Source organism: Nerophis lumbriciformis, linkage group LG15, assembly GCF_033978685.3.
Source record: "Nerophis lumbriciformis linkage group LG15, RoL_Nlum_v2.1, whole genome shotgun sequence".
In the NCBI taxonomy this organism is placed as follows: domain Eukaryota; kingdom Metazoa; phylum Chordata; class Actinopteri; order Syngnathiformes; family Syngnathidae; genus Nerophis; species Nerophis lumbriciformis.
Window position 1 is genome coordinate 13617501 of NC_084562.2, and position 16141 is coordinate 13633641.

General features: G+C 39.9%; 1 protein-coding gene across 2 annotated transcripts in view; it reads left to right on the top strand.

The window, feature by feature from the left end:
- Positions 1 to 2600: 2600 nt before the first annotated feature.
- ttc17 (tetratricopeptide repeat domain 17) overlaps positions 2601 to 16141 on the top strand; it is a 45062-nt gene continuing 31521 nt past the window's right edge. For both annotated transcript variants that reach the window (XM_061974815.2, XM_061974816.2), the window contains exons 1-5: positions 2601 to 2855; positions 9264 to 9353; positions 11743 to 11912; positions 13174 to 13285; positions 14908 to 15039. In XM_061974815.2, the coding sequence (XP_061830799.1) occupies positions 2685 to 2855; positions 9264 to 9353; positions 11743 to 11912; positions 13174 to 13285; positions 14908 to 15039 (675 nt within the window). In that variant the 5' untranslated portion in view covers positions 2601 to 2684. The remainder of the gene's footprint in view (positions 2856 to 9263; positions 9354 to 11742; positions 11913 to 13173; positions 13286 to 14907; positions 15040 to 16141) is intronic.

Here is a 16141-nt window from a genome sequence, read left to right on the forward strand (position 1 = left end):
AACATTAAAATGCTGTAGCGTAGTAGGCATACATATTCATTAAAAACAAGAGAGAGGCTTTATTTAACAAGTATATTTAATATTTATGGCCACTGTGTACATTACACACAATTCACAAACAAAACGGTCAAGAATATTACATATACTCTACGTATTTATTTTTTGGCATACCATTAGATAGTGCGGTACGTGTACCACAGTTTGAAAATCACAGTTCTGTAGCATAACAGATATAACAGTTGTCAACCATAATGTACAATTTTTGTTTGGAAAAAAATCACTCGTAGGTTATATTCAATTAATAATTTAAATTGTACAGTACAGGTCAAAAGTTTGGACACACATTCTCATTTAAATGCGTTTTTTTATTTTCATAACTATTTACAATGTAGAGTGTCACTGAAGGCATCAAAACTATGACACCTGTGAAGTGAAAACCATTTCAGGTGACTACCTCTTGCAGCTCATCGAGAGAATGCCAAGAGTGTGCAAAACAGTAATTAGAGCAAAGGGTGTCTATTTTGAAGAAACTAGAATATAAAACCTGTTTTCAGTTATTTCACCTTTTTTTGTTAAGTACATAACTCCACATGTGTTCATTCATAGTTTTGATGCCGTCAGTGACAATCTACAATGTAAATAGTCATGAAAATAAAGAATTGAATGAGAAGGTGTGTCAAAACTTTAACTTTAAGTCTTTAACGAAAAATTGGATTTGTAATATATCTTGCCCGCCATTGGATCAATGTTACTTTCACTCTACTGTCCAAAGAGTCGATTTTTTTTAAAATAAAATATACTGTACATTTTTCAAGCGATGCACTTATCCATATTAGCAGGCACAAAAAGTGCACTTTGTAATTGGCAGTATTGTGAATAGATGCTGTTGATATAATAAAATTGTAAAAAAAAAAAAAAACATGAACCAATACTTTATTCTTAATATTCAATCCAAAAATTAAAATAAATGACTGCTGCGCCAGGTCCACTACTAACCACATTGTGAAGTATGCGGACGATACAACAGTAGTGGGCCTCATCCGTTACAACAACGACATGGACTACAGGGAGGCGGTGAAACATCTGGTTGACTGGTGCAGAACCAACAACCTAGTCCTGAACGTCGACAAGAACAAGGAGATCATCGTCGACTTCAGGAGGCATCAGTCCAGCCACACTTCACTCTTCATTAACGGCACAGCAGTGGAGATGGTAAGCAGCACCAAGTTCCTGGGGGTGCAGATAACTGACAATATGACCTGGTCCCTACACACCGGAGCTCTTGTAAAGAGAGCTCAGCAGCGCATGCACTTTTTGCGTCGGATGAAAAGAGCACAGCTCCCTCTCCCCATTCTCACCACATTCTACAGAGGCACTATAGAGAGCCTACTGACCAACTGCATCTCTGTCTGGACTGGAGCCTGCAGTGCCTCAGACTGGAAGTCTCTGCAGAGAGTAGAGAGGATGGCGGAAAAGATCATCCTCTCCAAGGCATACTTGCCAACCCTCCCGAATTTTTCGGGAGAGTCCCGAAATTCAGCACCTATCCCGAAAACCTCCCGGGACAAATATTCTCCCGAAAATCTCCCGATTTTCAGCCGGAGATGGAGGCCACATGACGGGAGGACAACAGGATGACAAGAACTAAATCATCCAGACTACAGATAAATTGTATTATTATGTTTATCTTACCTAAAAATAAATAAATATATTAATTAAAAAATAAATGAATAAATGTTTACTATATTTTGCTAAAAACATCAAAATTAATTATATTTTAATTTGTATTTTTTCTGACTCCTTATTACACTCAGCCATAGAATTATACATTAAAATAAACATATTTGAAATAGTTAATTTTAAATGATCATAATAACTCATTTAAAATGACCATATTTAATTATTAAAATAATTGCTTGTTTATCAACAACTTTAACATTTTATTCATTACATTTTGAAGCTCTCAGAAGCCAAGTTATGTTATATTCCTTAATATTTATTTATGCAAGTTTGAAGTAATAATTATCTAAACACAGTTTTGTTTGCATATTTTCAGGATATATATATATACACACATATATATATATATATATATATATATATATATATATATATATATATATATATATGAAATACTTGACTTGGTGAATTCTAGCTGTCAATATACTCCTCCCCTTTTAACCACGCCCCAGCCCCCCGCCCACCCTCACACCTCCCGAAATTGGAGGTCTCAAGGTTGGCAAGTATGCTGCAAGGTCTCTCATTGTCATCCCACTGGGTTGAGTTTTTCCTTGCCCTGATGTGGGATCTGAACCGAGGATGTCGTTGTGGCTTGTGCAGCCCTTTGAGATACTCGTGATTTAGGGCTGTATAAATAAACATTGATTGATTGATTGACTTCACCCTTTTCCATGGACTCGGACTTGGAGGTGCTGATTCCCATCCCATATCTGTACTGTATTTTTTTTTTAAATTTTATAAATTTAATTTAATTTTTTATCTGTACTGTAAAGTTAAAATTTGAATGACAATAAAAGGAAGTCTTAAAATGAGTCAACCAGAAGTGACGTCAGACGCACGCATGCGCAGAACGGATTGAGTTTCCGGTAGGTATCGCGTAGTAGGAGAAGTAGTAACAGATCCAGCTAAGCTCACTGTTGCCACAGCGCTAAGGAGACGGAGAAATGGCGGACGCCAGGGCAGTCTGTCCGGACTCCTTTCCCTGTCGAGTCAGCTGTTCGCGAAAAACATTATTCCAGGGGAATATTTTCATCCTGCTTTGCATACTGATAGTGGACTCCGGAGGGGCGACGACCCACTGGGTGGTCACAGAAGACGGGAAAATACAACAGCAAGTATGACAGCTCTATGGCTAGCAAGCTATTTCGTTAGCATCGCCGGTAAATAAATGTTGTACTTTGATCGTGGACATACTTCGGTGCTATTAGCTTTTTTCCCCCACCTACCGAGGAATAAATCCCGCACTCTCATAGACGGACTGTGGAAAGGCGTATTTATGGGAGAGAGGTCAAGATGACCATTACTGTGAAGGGCCCCTGTCAGCGTCTGTTATGCTCGTGTTGTTGTCTCTTTACGGTAACGATTTAGCGATACTACTTTTTGGTTTTACGTGACAATTCGCAGTTTGTTTCAAAATGAATATGGCTCGAAATCTATATCGCGATATATATATATATATAATGCAGCCTCTTGCGATACATTATTTGGTGTATAAATGACAATAAAGCCATTTCAAAGCGGGTTACAAGACTGACGTATGCGTTATTATTATTGTGTCGTTTCCAGTTGTATTATTTTCTAACAACAATTATTAATCTACCTGCTAATTTGCTGTTCATAGCTGGTTACTTTTTGCTGTAACGCAGATCCATCTACACATTTATTAAAGTTAAAGTGCCAATGATTGTCACACACACACTAGGTGTGGCGAAATTATTCTCTGCATTTGACCTAGGGCTGGGCGATATGGCCTTTTTTTAATATCTCGATATTTTTAGGCCAGTGGTTCTTAACCTTGTTGGAGGTACTGAACCCCACCAGTTTCATATGCGCTTTCACCGAACCCTTGTTTAGTGAAAAATCTAATGTTTTTTTCTTAATTTGATCTTAATTTATAAATATTAATCATGAAATAAATACTAATAAAGATGATTGTGGCAGTCCGCTCCCTGTATGATCAGTGCCAGAGCTTGGTCCGCATTGCCGTCAGTAAGTCGGACACGTTTCCAGTGAGGGTTGGACTCCGCCAAGGCTGCCCTTTGTCACCGATTCTGTTCATAACTTTTATGGACAGAATTTCTAGGCGCAGTCAAGGCGTTGAGGGGATCTGGTTTGGTGGCTGCAGGATTGGGTCTCTGCTTTTTGCAGATGATGTGGTCCTGATGGCTTCATCTGGCCAGGATCTTCAGCTCTCGCTGGATCGGTTCGCAGCCGAGTGTGAAGCGACTGGGATGAGAATCAGCACCTCCAAGTCCGAGTCCATGGTTCTCACCCGGAAAAGGGTGGAGTGCCATCTCCGGGTTGGGGAGGAGATCTTGCCCCAAGTGGAGGAGTTCAAGTACCTCGGAGTCTTGTTCACGAGTGAGGGAAGAGTGGATCGTGAGATTGACAGGCGGATCGGTGCGGCGTCTTCAGTAATGCGGACGCTGAATCGATCCGTTGTGGTGAAGAAGGAGCTGAGCCGGAAGGCAAAGCTCTCAATTTACCGGTCGATCTACGTTCCCATCCTCACCTATGGTCATGAGCTTTGGGTTATGACCGAAAGGACAAGATCACGGGTACAAGCGGCCGAAATGAGTTTCCTCCGTCGGGTGGAGGGTCTCTACCTTAGAGATAGGGTGAGAAGCTCTGCCATCCGGGGGGAACTCAAAGTAAAGCCGCTGCTCCTCCACATCGAGAGGAGCCAGATGAGGTGGTTCGGGCATCTGGTCAGGATGCCACCCGAACGCCTCCCTCGGTAGGTGTTTTGGGCACGTCCGACCGGTAGGAGGCCGCGAGGAAGACCCAGGACACGTTGGGAAGACTATGTCTCCCAGCTGGCCTGTGAACGCCCCGGGGTCCCACAGGAAGAGCTGGACGAAGTGGCTGGGGAGAGGGTAGTCTGGGCTTCCCTGCTTAGGCTGCTGCCCCCGCGACCCAACCTCGGATAAGCGGAAGAAGATGGATGGATGGACTAATAAAGATATATTTTACAAACAGAACGTTACAGGAATGTTCACATGATCCCATGTTTACATCTCATTGTGCAAAATGTGAATGTTTTAGTGGGAACTAAATGCGATATCGGAAAGCGGTACAAATTATTTCCAAAGCAGGACTCCCACCCAGACATACAATACTAGTACACAGCTCATGAAAAACGACATGTTGTGTTACTGTCATTGTAAGTGGGCCAAAACACCTCCATCCATCCATTTCCTACCGCTTATTCCCTTTTGGGGTCGCGTGGGGCGCTGGAGCCTATCTCAGCTACAATCGGGCGGAAGGCGGGGTACACCCAGGACAAGTCGCCACCTCATCGCAGGGCCAACACAGATAGACAGACAACATTCGCACTCACATTCACACACTAGGGCCAATTTAGTGTTGCCAATCAACCTATCCCCAGGTGCATGTTTTTGGAGGTGGGAGGAAGCCGGAGTACCCGGAGGGAACCCACGCAGTCACGGGGAGAACATGTAAACTCCACACAGAAAGATCCCGAGCCCGGGATTGAACCTTAATTCAATCTTAATTTATAAATATTAATCATGAAATTATGTTATTATATTAAATACATACTAATAAAGATATATTTTACAAACAGAACGTTACAGGAATGTACACATGATCCCATGTTTACATCTCATTGTGCAAAATGTGAATGTTTTAGTGGGAACTAAATGTGATATCGGAAAGGGGTACAAATGATTTCCAAAGCAGGACCCCCACCCAGACATACAATACTAGTACACAGCTCATGAAAAACAATATGTTGTGTTACTGTCATTGTAAGTGGGCCAAAACACTTATTTTAGAAAATAATCCCATGGAAATGACTTCTGTCATTTGATTATAATAATAAAACATCCATCCACCCATCCATTTTCTACCGCTTGTCCCTTTTGGCGTCATTAACTTGGTATTTAGTCAGGTTTGGGACAGGTGTGCTGCTGGTGTGGCCACAGTGTGGACATCTAAGTTAAAGTACCAATGATTGTCACACACTAGGTGTGGTGAAATTTGTCCTATGCATTTGACCCATCACCCTTGTTCACCCCCTGGGAGGTGAGTGGCGCAATGGTGCCGCGCCCGGGAATCATTTAAGGTGATTTAACCACCAATTCCAACCCTTGATGCTGAATACCAAGCAGGGAGGTAATGGGTCACATTTTTATAGTCTTTGGTATGACTCGGCCGGGGTTTGAACTCACAACCTACCGATCTCAGGCCGGACACTAACCACTAGGCCACTCAGTTAGCTGGAACATTGTTTGGGGGTATCCACAATACGCCGATAGGGAGAATTTTTTTTTTACACGATGAGTCGGATGTGTCCTGACCTCCGCGGCGGAGGCTCCGCCGAACCCTTGACGCCGACTCACCGAACCCCTAGGGTTCGATCGAACCCAGGTTAAGAACCACTGTTTTAGGCCATATCGCGATACACGTTATATATCTCGATATTTTGCCTTAGCCTTGAATGAACACTTGATGCATATAATCACAGCAGTATGATGATTCTATGTGTCTACATTAAAACATTGTTCTTCATACTGCATTAATATATGCTACTTTTAAACTTTCATGCAGAGAGGGAAATCACAAGTAAGTCAATTGACCAAAACTGTATTTACTAAACAGTTATTAAGCAGTGGCACAAACATTCATGTCATTTCAAAACAGAAAGTGCAAGATTGTCAGAGACATTTTAAAACAAGCTATAAGTGCACTTTTGTGCAGGATGTCACTAAGATGACATATCAAAACAACACTAAGTTAAAGTGCACTTTTTGTACAGAACGCCACTACAATAGTTTAAAACAAATAAAGTGCACTTTTGTGCATGATGTCACACAATATATTTCAATAACTGTCAAATAAAAATGAGCTGCATAATAGGAAATCAAATAGTGTATGTCCTGCGGACGTTATCTCCTTCTGTTGTTGACTATTTTTTTCATACGGTGTTGATGTGAAAATGGTTGCCTCGGCATTTTGTTGGTGTGGCACCGAACGGAGATGTTGACATGTGGAGTAAGCACTCTTCATTCTCTAGCAGGTGACTTTTCAAATGATGCTACATATTAGCAGTAATGCTACTTTTCATAGCAACGTTTTTGCTCCACACTTGACAAATTACGGTTGTCTGTTCGACATATTCCCACTTGAAGCCAAACCACCACCAGGCGATGGACCCCCTGCTGTTTTTCTTGGGAATTAATTATTCCTTCATTTGTTACCAAATTCACACCTTCTTTCTCTCGTATTACCACTCGCACCACAGTTAACGTTACCCGTGCAGCTACCTCTCTGCTCCGCGAGGGCGTATACGAATGTGACGTATGTAAGACAGTGCGCTTGTTTTACGTCTCTGTGAGAAGGAGAGACAACAAAGAGTGAGAAGAGCCTGCAGTGTAATGCCTGCAGCTAAAAGCAACTGTGTGAGAACGTACACTCGAATATCAAGATATAGTCATTTTCTATATCGCACAAAGACAAACCCGCTATGTATCGAGTATATTGATATATCGAGTATATCGATATATCGCCCAGCCCTAATTTGACCCATCACCCTTGATCACCCCCTGGGAGGTGAGGGGAGCAGTGAGCAGTAGCGGTGGCCGCACCCGGGAATCATTTTAGTGATTTAACCCCCAATTCCAACCCTTGATGCTGAGTGCCAAGCAGGGAGGTAATGGGTCCCATTTTTATAGTCTTTGGTATGACTCGGCCAGGGTTGAACTCACAACCTACCGATCTCAGGGCGGACACTCAAACCACTAGGCCACTTATTATTCTGTTGTTTGGAAACAGTTTTGGGTAATACTACATAGGGGTGCAAAAAAATCGATTTAATCCGGATCCATCCATCCATTTTCTACCGCTTGTCCCTTTTGGGGTGGCGGGGGGTCGCTGGAGCCTATCTCAGCTGCATTCGGGCGGAAGGCGGGGTACAACCTGGACAAGTCGCCACCTCATCTCAGAGCCAACACAGATAGACAGACAACATTCACACTCACATTCACACACTAGGGCCAATTTAGTGTTGCCAATCAACCTATCCCCAGGTGCATGTCTTTGGAGGTGGGAGGAAGCCGGAGTACTTGGAGGGAACCCACGCAGTCACGGGGAGAACATGCAAACTCCACACAGAAAGATCCCGAGCGCAGGATCGAACCCCGGACCTTCGTATTGTGAGGCAGATGCATTAACCCCTCAATCACCGTGCTGCCGGATCGCTATTCTTATTAATTTAAAAAAAAATATTTTTTTTTAAGAAAAATCTATTTAAAAAAAAAAGATCTTTATGCAACCAGAAATCACTTTTGTAATCTCTAAACTGTTTTGAAAGATGTTATTTTAATTATTATACCAATTAATACATTGCGAGAGAGAACCGGATTGAATCGAGAATTGGATGGAATCGTCAAGATTCACACCCCTAATAATTACTTCAGGGTTAATAAAAGCTTCCATTTGTCATCACAACTGTAATCTGACAACAACACAGGATGGCAGTGTTACAATATCAATTACCGTATTTTTCGGACTATAAGTCGCAGTTTTTTTCATAGTTTGGCCTGGCCCCAGTGCGACTTATATATGTTTTTTTCCTTCTTTATTATGCATTTTCGGCAGGTGCGACTTATACTCCGAAAAATACGGTATTATGATTATTATATTAATTCACTATTCCCTTTTATTACATACTAAATGTATAATAAAGTCAATACTTGTGCAAAATAACAAAACTACAATTGGCTCTTATTTCCTGAGTTTGTGAACAATAAAAAAAAAACGACAAACTATTTTGTGATAATAAAAAAACATCGATTTAATCACTGTAGCATTTACCATAGATTGATACTACACATGTGTCAATCCGCCCACCCTATTTCAAGACCTCTAGCTTTGTGGTTAGCTATGCATTTTTGTATACTCCTACGGTGTGTAGCGTAGCCTGTTCAGATATTCATCGTCCTCCAGTGATAATGATGCGTGTAAGAAACGCCGTTTATTTGCCGCCATGGAGGGAAGGATTAGTGATTTCAAAGCTGCACTGTGAAGGGACATTAGCCGCTAGCTCTCTAGTAAGGACGCTACATTGCGCCGATGACTCCTTGGTTCACTTGTCGCTGTCAATTACAATGTGTCATCAACATGCATTATCACGATATAACAATAGTATTAAAAGCTCTATCCATCAAATTGATATTGTATATCATCTAAATCGCACAAACCTACTTCGAAGTTGATCTATTTGTATTTTAGTTTGCTGTAAGATTTGACGTGCATTTTAAATCTTGACTATATCACTGTCAACGAACAGAACTTGTTCATAACGGGAGGACCGACCGAGTATTGTATTACGGTGAGTATTGTACAATAACAGGGTACCTTTAGGATCAGTTTAATGAAAAATACAAGATTTATAGGTAGAGGCCCACGCTCTATCAGTTTTGTCAGTCTCCATGTCTCAAGCGTTTTAAACATTAACCTAGTGTATGACTGTGGGTTTGTGTAATCTACATCTGTTCCAGGTAGATTCACCTTTGAATCTCAAGCATCCGCACGACGTGGTGATCTTCATGAGACAGGAGTCTCGGGTTAACTACCTCAAAAAGTTGGAGGTGAGGCGATTGTGACTGTGATAAATATCTTCTCTGTGTAAATTCTGCAATATGTTTACAACTAACAGTACAGTCTCGTCAGAATCGGATGTATGAACAGGTGAAAATCAAAATAATTGAATGTCATGCAAAAGTTCATTCATGTCAGCAATTCAACTTCAAATGTAAAACTAATATGTATTATAAACTCATAACTTACAAAGTGAGATATATCAAGCCTTTATTTGTTACAATTGTTATCATCATGCCTTACAGTTTCACGGGCCAAGTGCGGCCTGCGAGACATCACAAATTTAACAAGAAGATTGGCCTGCGGCATGTTTTTGCCTATATTTAGTAACCACATACAAATCGGAGTGATATTGCCACCCTCTTGACCTTGAGTGTCAATTGGAAGGCACATATGCAGAGCATCAATTTATATTACCTGATCCAAACGACTTTTGCCACACATGGTATAAATTAACTATTACCAACAAATAAAGTCAATGCATGGTCGCACATAACACACATTGAACATTGTGTACATAATAAAACACGTTCAAGCACTAAATACAATTTAAAATAACTTATATAAATCCATTACAGCGCATGATGGGTGATCTGCAAAACACTTTCTCCACACTTCGCCTTGTTTTAGCTGCTTGATGTTTCTTATTGATTACAAAATTTTAAGGAGGTCGTCAGGGAAGTAAACAAGGGAGGAGTCGAACTATCACATACTCTTAATATTCAACGGTTTATCGTTTAGACTTCATATTGCATTGTCGTCACAGTCTGATGTGGGAGGGTTGTTAAAGTTGATGTCGACGAAGTTATGTGTTGTTGTTCAGTCTGTCATAACTTGCTTTAATCAATGCAGACTGTAGTGTTATTGTGGTACAAATGATGATTGGTATGTCACAATCAACGCTCTACTGTGTGGCGAAAAACATTTGTGTACAGACTAAGACCTTCTGCACATACAACAACAGGTCCTGGTTTACGCCGCAATTTAGGAAACTATGTCATTAATGATGAATATGTTTCTTAACTGGGGCGGTATAGCTCGGTTGGTAGAGTGGCCGTGCCAGCAACTTGAGGGTTCCGGGTTCGATCCCCGCTTCTGCCAACCTAGTCACTGCCGTTGTGTCCTTGGGCAAGACACTTTACCCACCTGCTCCCAGTGCCACCCACACTGGTTTAAATATGTAACTTAGATATTGGGTTTCACAATGTAAAGCGCTTTGAGTCACTAGAGAAAAGCGCTATATAAATATAATTCACTTCACTTCACTTTAACTAAACTGTCAAATCAAGTGCAAATTAAAATACAGCTTCACCACTGTAGTCATGATTTTTTCACATTAGAAACCTCTCTATAACCTTCGCTCCAGACGTCTTCTGTTTGTTTGAGATTGTCATTTCTGCCATAAGTGGTTGAAAAGTGTATTACAACTGAGTGAGTCTCTGTGCGGCCCATACGACCAGAACTGAGAAACATATATATTTATATGGTTAAGAAACACTGCAATAGAATGTACTACAAATAGCTATAGTATTTTTTTGTAATAATATTTTAAAGCGATATTTGGGCTGCGTTCAGTGTTGTAAAGTCCCGCTAATTGTCCGCTTACTATAAGCGACTTGTTTTCATAGAGCTCATTTCTTGTTTCTCTCAACACTGTCTCTTGTCATGTAACAAAAGGAAGAAAATATCGTTGTTTAGGTTGTACACAAAGTTGACAACAAGAGATGTTTAAGTCCATGTACCAAAGGCAATGCTCAACCATCCAGATTGTTAAGTCAGGGCTAGACAAAACAAACTGAAACATGCCAAACATAGCATCAAGATCTTCTCAATATTGTCATGGATAAATGTTTGTCGTTTCTCAGTTTCAATGTTTTTTAAGGGTGGGATTGTGTAGTTTTCTGAGCCTCGCTTAAACGCGCACGTCAGCCGTTTATCTGTTTTTTGTGTAGCAGGAGCAACATGTAACAATATATTAACTCTTTATTGCTCAAACGGCCCTGTTACAAATACTACTTCAACCGTTGGTGAAAATGCTCGTAACTTAAAGCATGACAAAAAACTGAGAGACAGCTCCTGTCTGAAATTACATCGTAAGTTAGGTAATCCAAAGTTGAGGTACACTTGTTTTATTGTAAAGGCAAGATATTTGATACACCACATCGTTTGCTTTGGATATGATTATGATTTTTGTAAGTGTACCCAATGTTGTAGCCAGTGAGTATTGGACCAATGATCTCCACTCTAGAAGTACATGTTTTACTTGGAAGTATTTTCCTGATGCATGTATGCATGATTTAGTCATTAGTATCATTATAGCGTACACATTTTTGTTCTTCAGTCTTCTCACTCTTGTCTTACTGTCTTACCTTTGTGCAGAAGCAGCTAGTAGCACAGAAGATTCACATTGAGGAGAATGAGGACAGGGACACAGGCCTGGAGCAGCGGCACTACAAAGAGGATTCAGACTGCATCTTGGCCAAAGTACCCTTGGGGGACCTCGACTTGTATGATAGCACTTACGTCTCCTTAGAGAGTAAAGAAATCCGGTAAATCCAAAGAAGGAAAATGGTTTTCCCGTTACGCAGAAAACATTTAACAAATGCTACTTTTTCAGTTTTTCCATATGACATGTGGAGGATCCAGGCGCCGTCTAAGTCAACAAAATGTAGCATAGCAACTTAGATGAATATAAACAGAAGTGTCACTGTTCATCTTAAAACATTTTATTGGTTTTAAGGCATTTGTTATCTTTACTTATTTCTCTAAAAAATGCAAGTCTTTCAAGTAGGGGTTTAACGGTACCTGTATTTGTATTGAACCGTTTCGGTACGGGGGTTCCGGTTGGGTTCGGAGGTGTACCGAACGAGTTTCCACACAGACATATTAAGTAGCGTAACGCATGTTGTGTAAACAATGCACACCGAGGCACAACACACGGCATGCTAACAGCTAACGGGCTACGATAGACTGACCATACGTCCTCTTTTCACCGGACATGTCCTCTTTTGCGGAGCTGTCAGGGCGGAGTTTCTTAAATGCCTCAAATGTCCGGCATTTTGAGTTAGGGTTGCGTGTATTTTCAATGTACGTTCAGGATTAAGAAGGGGTTAAAAACAAAACAAATTGTGTGCGCAGCAGCATTCGTGAGTGAGGGGCAGAGACAGCGAGAGCGAGAGAGTTATGATAAAAGCGCATGTGTCGCCAGGCTCTGCTTTTTATCCATAGATTTATCACATTTAATTTTTATTATCTATAGCAGGGGTGTCAAAAGTGTGCCCCAGAGGCCATTTGCGGCCCACAGCTAATGTTTTAAAGGCCCACGACACATTCTAAAAATACTATTAAAATAAACAAAAACATAACAAAAGTGAAATAAAAAAGCTTAAAGGTTAAATGTAATTTAGAAAAAGTTGCCATGTTGACTAATAAAACAAAGCTGTTTTTTTTTCTTTCAAACTGTCATTGCTCAAAACATAATATTGAATCAAAATCAATGTTATTATGAATTATTGACCTATCCAAGGTTCCGATTACTTCACATCAAATATTCTACTAAGAAAAATATTTTTGGTGGAAGATTTTGCAAATTTGGTAAATAAATAACCCAAAAATGTATATTTTGTTGTTTTCTTACTGTACCGAAAATGAACCGAACCGTGACCTCTAAACCGAGGTACGTACCGAACCGAAATTTTTGTGTACCGTTACAGCCCTATTTTCAAGTGAACTTTTGTTATCGATTTCATTCACAACTTTCCTCATGCATTTTTTCAATTGATTTTTTTCTCCTCCTTTCCGTTTTTGCAGCCCTGAAGACTATGTGGATTCACTGTCAGCTGTGCCTGTAGATCTACAAAAGCCAGACTGTGCAAAAGTGTTTCCACTACCTTATAGTATCCATGCTTTCCAGCATCTCAGGGTTAGTCTTGTCATTAGTTACATTTAATTGCAATATTTGATGTGCGATACCACTGATTTTCTTTCCGATCTGATACCGAATAAAATTCAGGCTGGTATTGGCGATACCGATCAGATACTTTTAGCAAATATACCTAATGTGTCTGGTAAAATTTAAAACATAGTTTATTACAAGTGTTGCTGGTCTTGGGGAATCATCTTCAAATGATATAAAATCACAGGGCGAAACAAATTATGGCGTTATTCTGCACTGAATGTGTTATCTTATTTATATTAAACTCTGTATGTTCTGTCTAAAAATACAGCCTACAATAAAAGGATGCATACACTTACTGTTTATTTTCAATGATTTCCTGGTCATGATATACATTTTCTCAAATATAAGTATCACAGGTATTGATATTAGGATTTGAGAATCAATATTAGAGCATAAAGATCTGGTATCGGCGATATCATTATTTCAGTATCAATGTGCACATCAGTCACATCTAACCTAGGATCATAATTTTCTCGCATTAATCAAAAAGCACAGCTTTAAACACCACTCAAAAATAAGTATCAATTAAAAAATATAAATTGTTGTCACTGGCTATCGATTCATTCAACGCAAAGCCGAGGTGGTTCTCAAACCTTTTTCACCAAGTACCACCTCAAAAAACTCTTGGCTCTCCAAATACCGCTATAATGGCCAACACGAAAACGCAGTAGCACAGTAGACCTAAGTATTTGTTAAACACAAGGCAGAGGTTTTATTTAACAAGTATATATACTATTTGTTGTCACTGTAACATTACACACAGTTTGAACTGTAACACTGTGTTTGAATATAGGAAAATGAAACACTAATTACTTAATTGATTATATGGCGTACCATTAGCTAGAGCCCGCGTATCACTAGTTTGAGAATCACTGACAAGCAATATCCTAGTGTGAGGTGTTTCTTAGAAATTAAGCATTTGTAATAACCAGTTAAGTACTGGAAATAAGGGCACGTGAAGAGCTTTTCATAGAATATTGACATATTGCATTCTTCGAGATCATAATAAACACAAAGTAGTGTGATTAAAACATTCCAATAAAAAAAAAATCTCCAGCACAATCTTCAGAATATTGCTGCAACCCTATTTGCTTGTCTTATGACAAGTGATGGCTTTGTTTGATCAATGACTGGTTGGTATATGGCAATGCATTAGACAGAGCCACATTAATATTATACAAATGAAAATTACCGTCTATGATGGATCACATTGGCCACAATTGTCAGCATTTGCAGCCCATATAAGCATAAAGTACCCGATTATCTGTGTGTGACATGACCTTATTTAAATGCTTGGGAACTGGTTTGACAGTCCAAACTCTTAAGCAAGCAAGTGTTTTATGTTTGTTGGATTTCTAATTGAATTTTCCACTCTGTCTGCATACCAATATATTTATATTGTGTTCTACTACCACTGTACACAATAATCTCTCTTGACAAAGGAAACGTTTTTATTACCTGTGTTTCTTGAACACAAAACATTGTTTTGGCTTCAGGGGCTTAGTATTATAATTGGAATGAATTTGTTATTTAAGTGCTGTGGCTGTGTTGTTTCCCTTTTCTGACTGTATTGTCTCATATTGTAGGGTGTTCAAGAGAGGGCAAATCTTACCTTCCCATTGCTGTCAAAGGAGGATCCAATTTTTAGTTCTTTGTCACATAAACTGGGCCGTAGTATAGATGTGGTGGGCCATCGCATCCACCAGGCACTGCTAAAGGTAAGCTTTGTATCTTCACAAGTTTTTTTCTTTTACTTTTTCAACACAGGCATGTACATTTCTTATTTAACCGACAGTTGCATTTTCACGCTTTGATTTATACTGGATGTAAAGTGAAGTGAATTCTGTCTATATAGCGCTTTTCCTCTAGTGATTCAAAGCGTGTAATGTTCTTATTTAACTGACAGTTGCATTTTAATGCTTTGTATTTATACTACATGTGAATTTAAGTAATTTCTATATATAGAGCGCTTTTTCTCTAGTGACTGAAAGCACTTTACATGGTGAAACCAATTATCTACATCTTTAAACTACATTTAAACCAGTGTGGTTGGCACCAGGAGCAGGTGGGTGAAGTGTCTTGCCCAATGTCACAATGGCAGTGATTAGAATGGCAGAAGCGGGAATCGAACACGGCGCTGTCACGCCAAATGTCTTCCCCATACGAAAACCTTCCCCCCCCATTTACTTCCGGGGTCATTTCCTCTTACGTCATTTCCTCTTACTTACGTCATTTCCTCTTACGTCATTGACAGCGATCGATAACACTTCGGCTTTGACACAGGACAGCAGCACACACAATATTGTAGTGAAATGGTTTCAACAATAATGTTAATTTAAAGTACAGACATTTAACAGTATTATATATTAATTAATATTAGTGAAATGGTTTCAACAATAATGTTGATTTAAAGTACAGACATTTAACAGTATTATATATTAATTAATATTTTTTGCACGTTACCACGAAGACAGAAGTCCCCAGCAGCGGCCCTAACACTCCGCCTGAAATTTTCCCTAACACTCCGCCTGGAATTTTTCGAAGCCTGCTGGTGTTTGACATTAGTCCCCTGGGAAAGATAAAGACAAATGTCATTCAGTGACACCACCATTTTCAGGAGATTTGGATTCTATCGATCGCTGTCAATGACGTAAGAGGAAATGACGTAAGTAAGAGGAAATGACGTAAGAGGAAATGACCCCGGAAGTAAATGGGGAGGGGGAAGGTTTGAGTAGGGGGAAGAAATTTGGCGTGACAGCACCCTTATTAAGTTGCTGATACGGCCACTCTACCAGCCGAGACACGCCCTTATCCATCTTG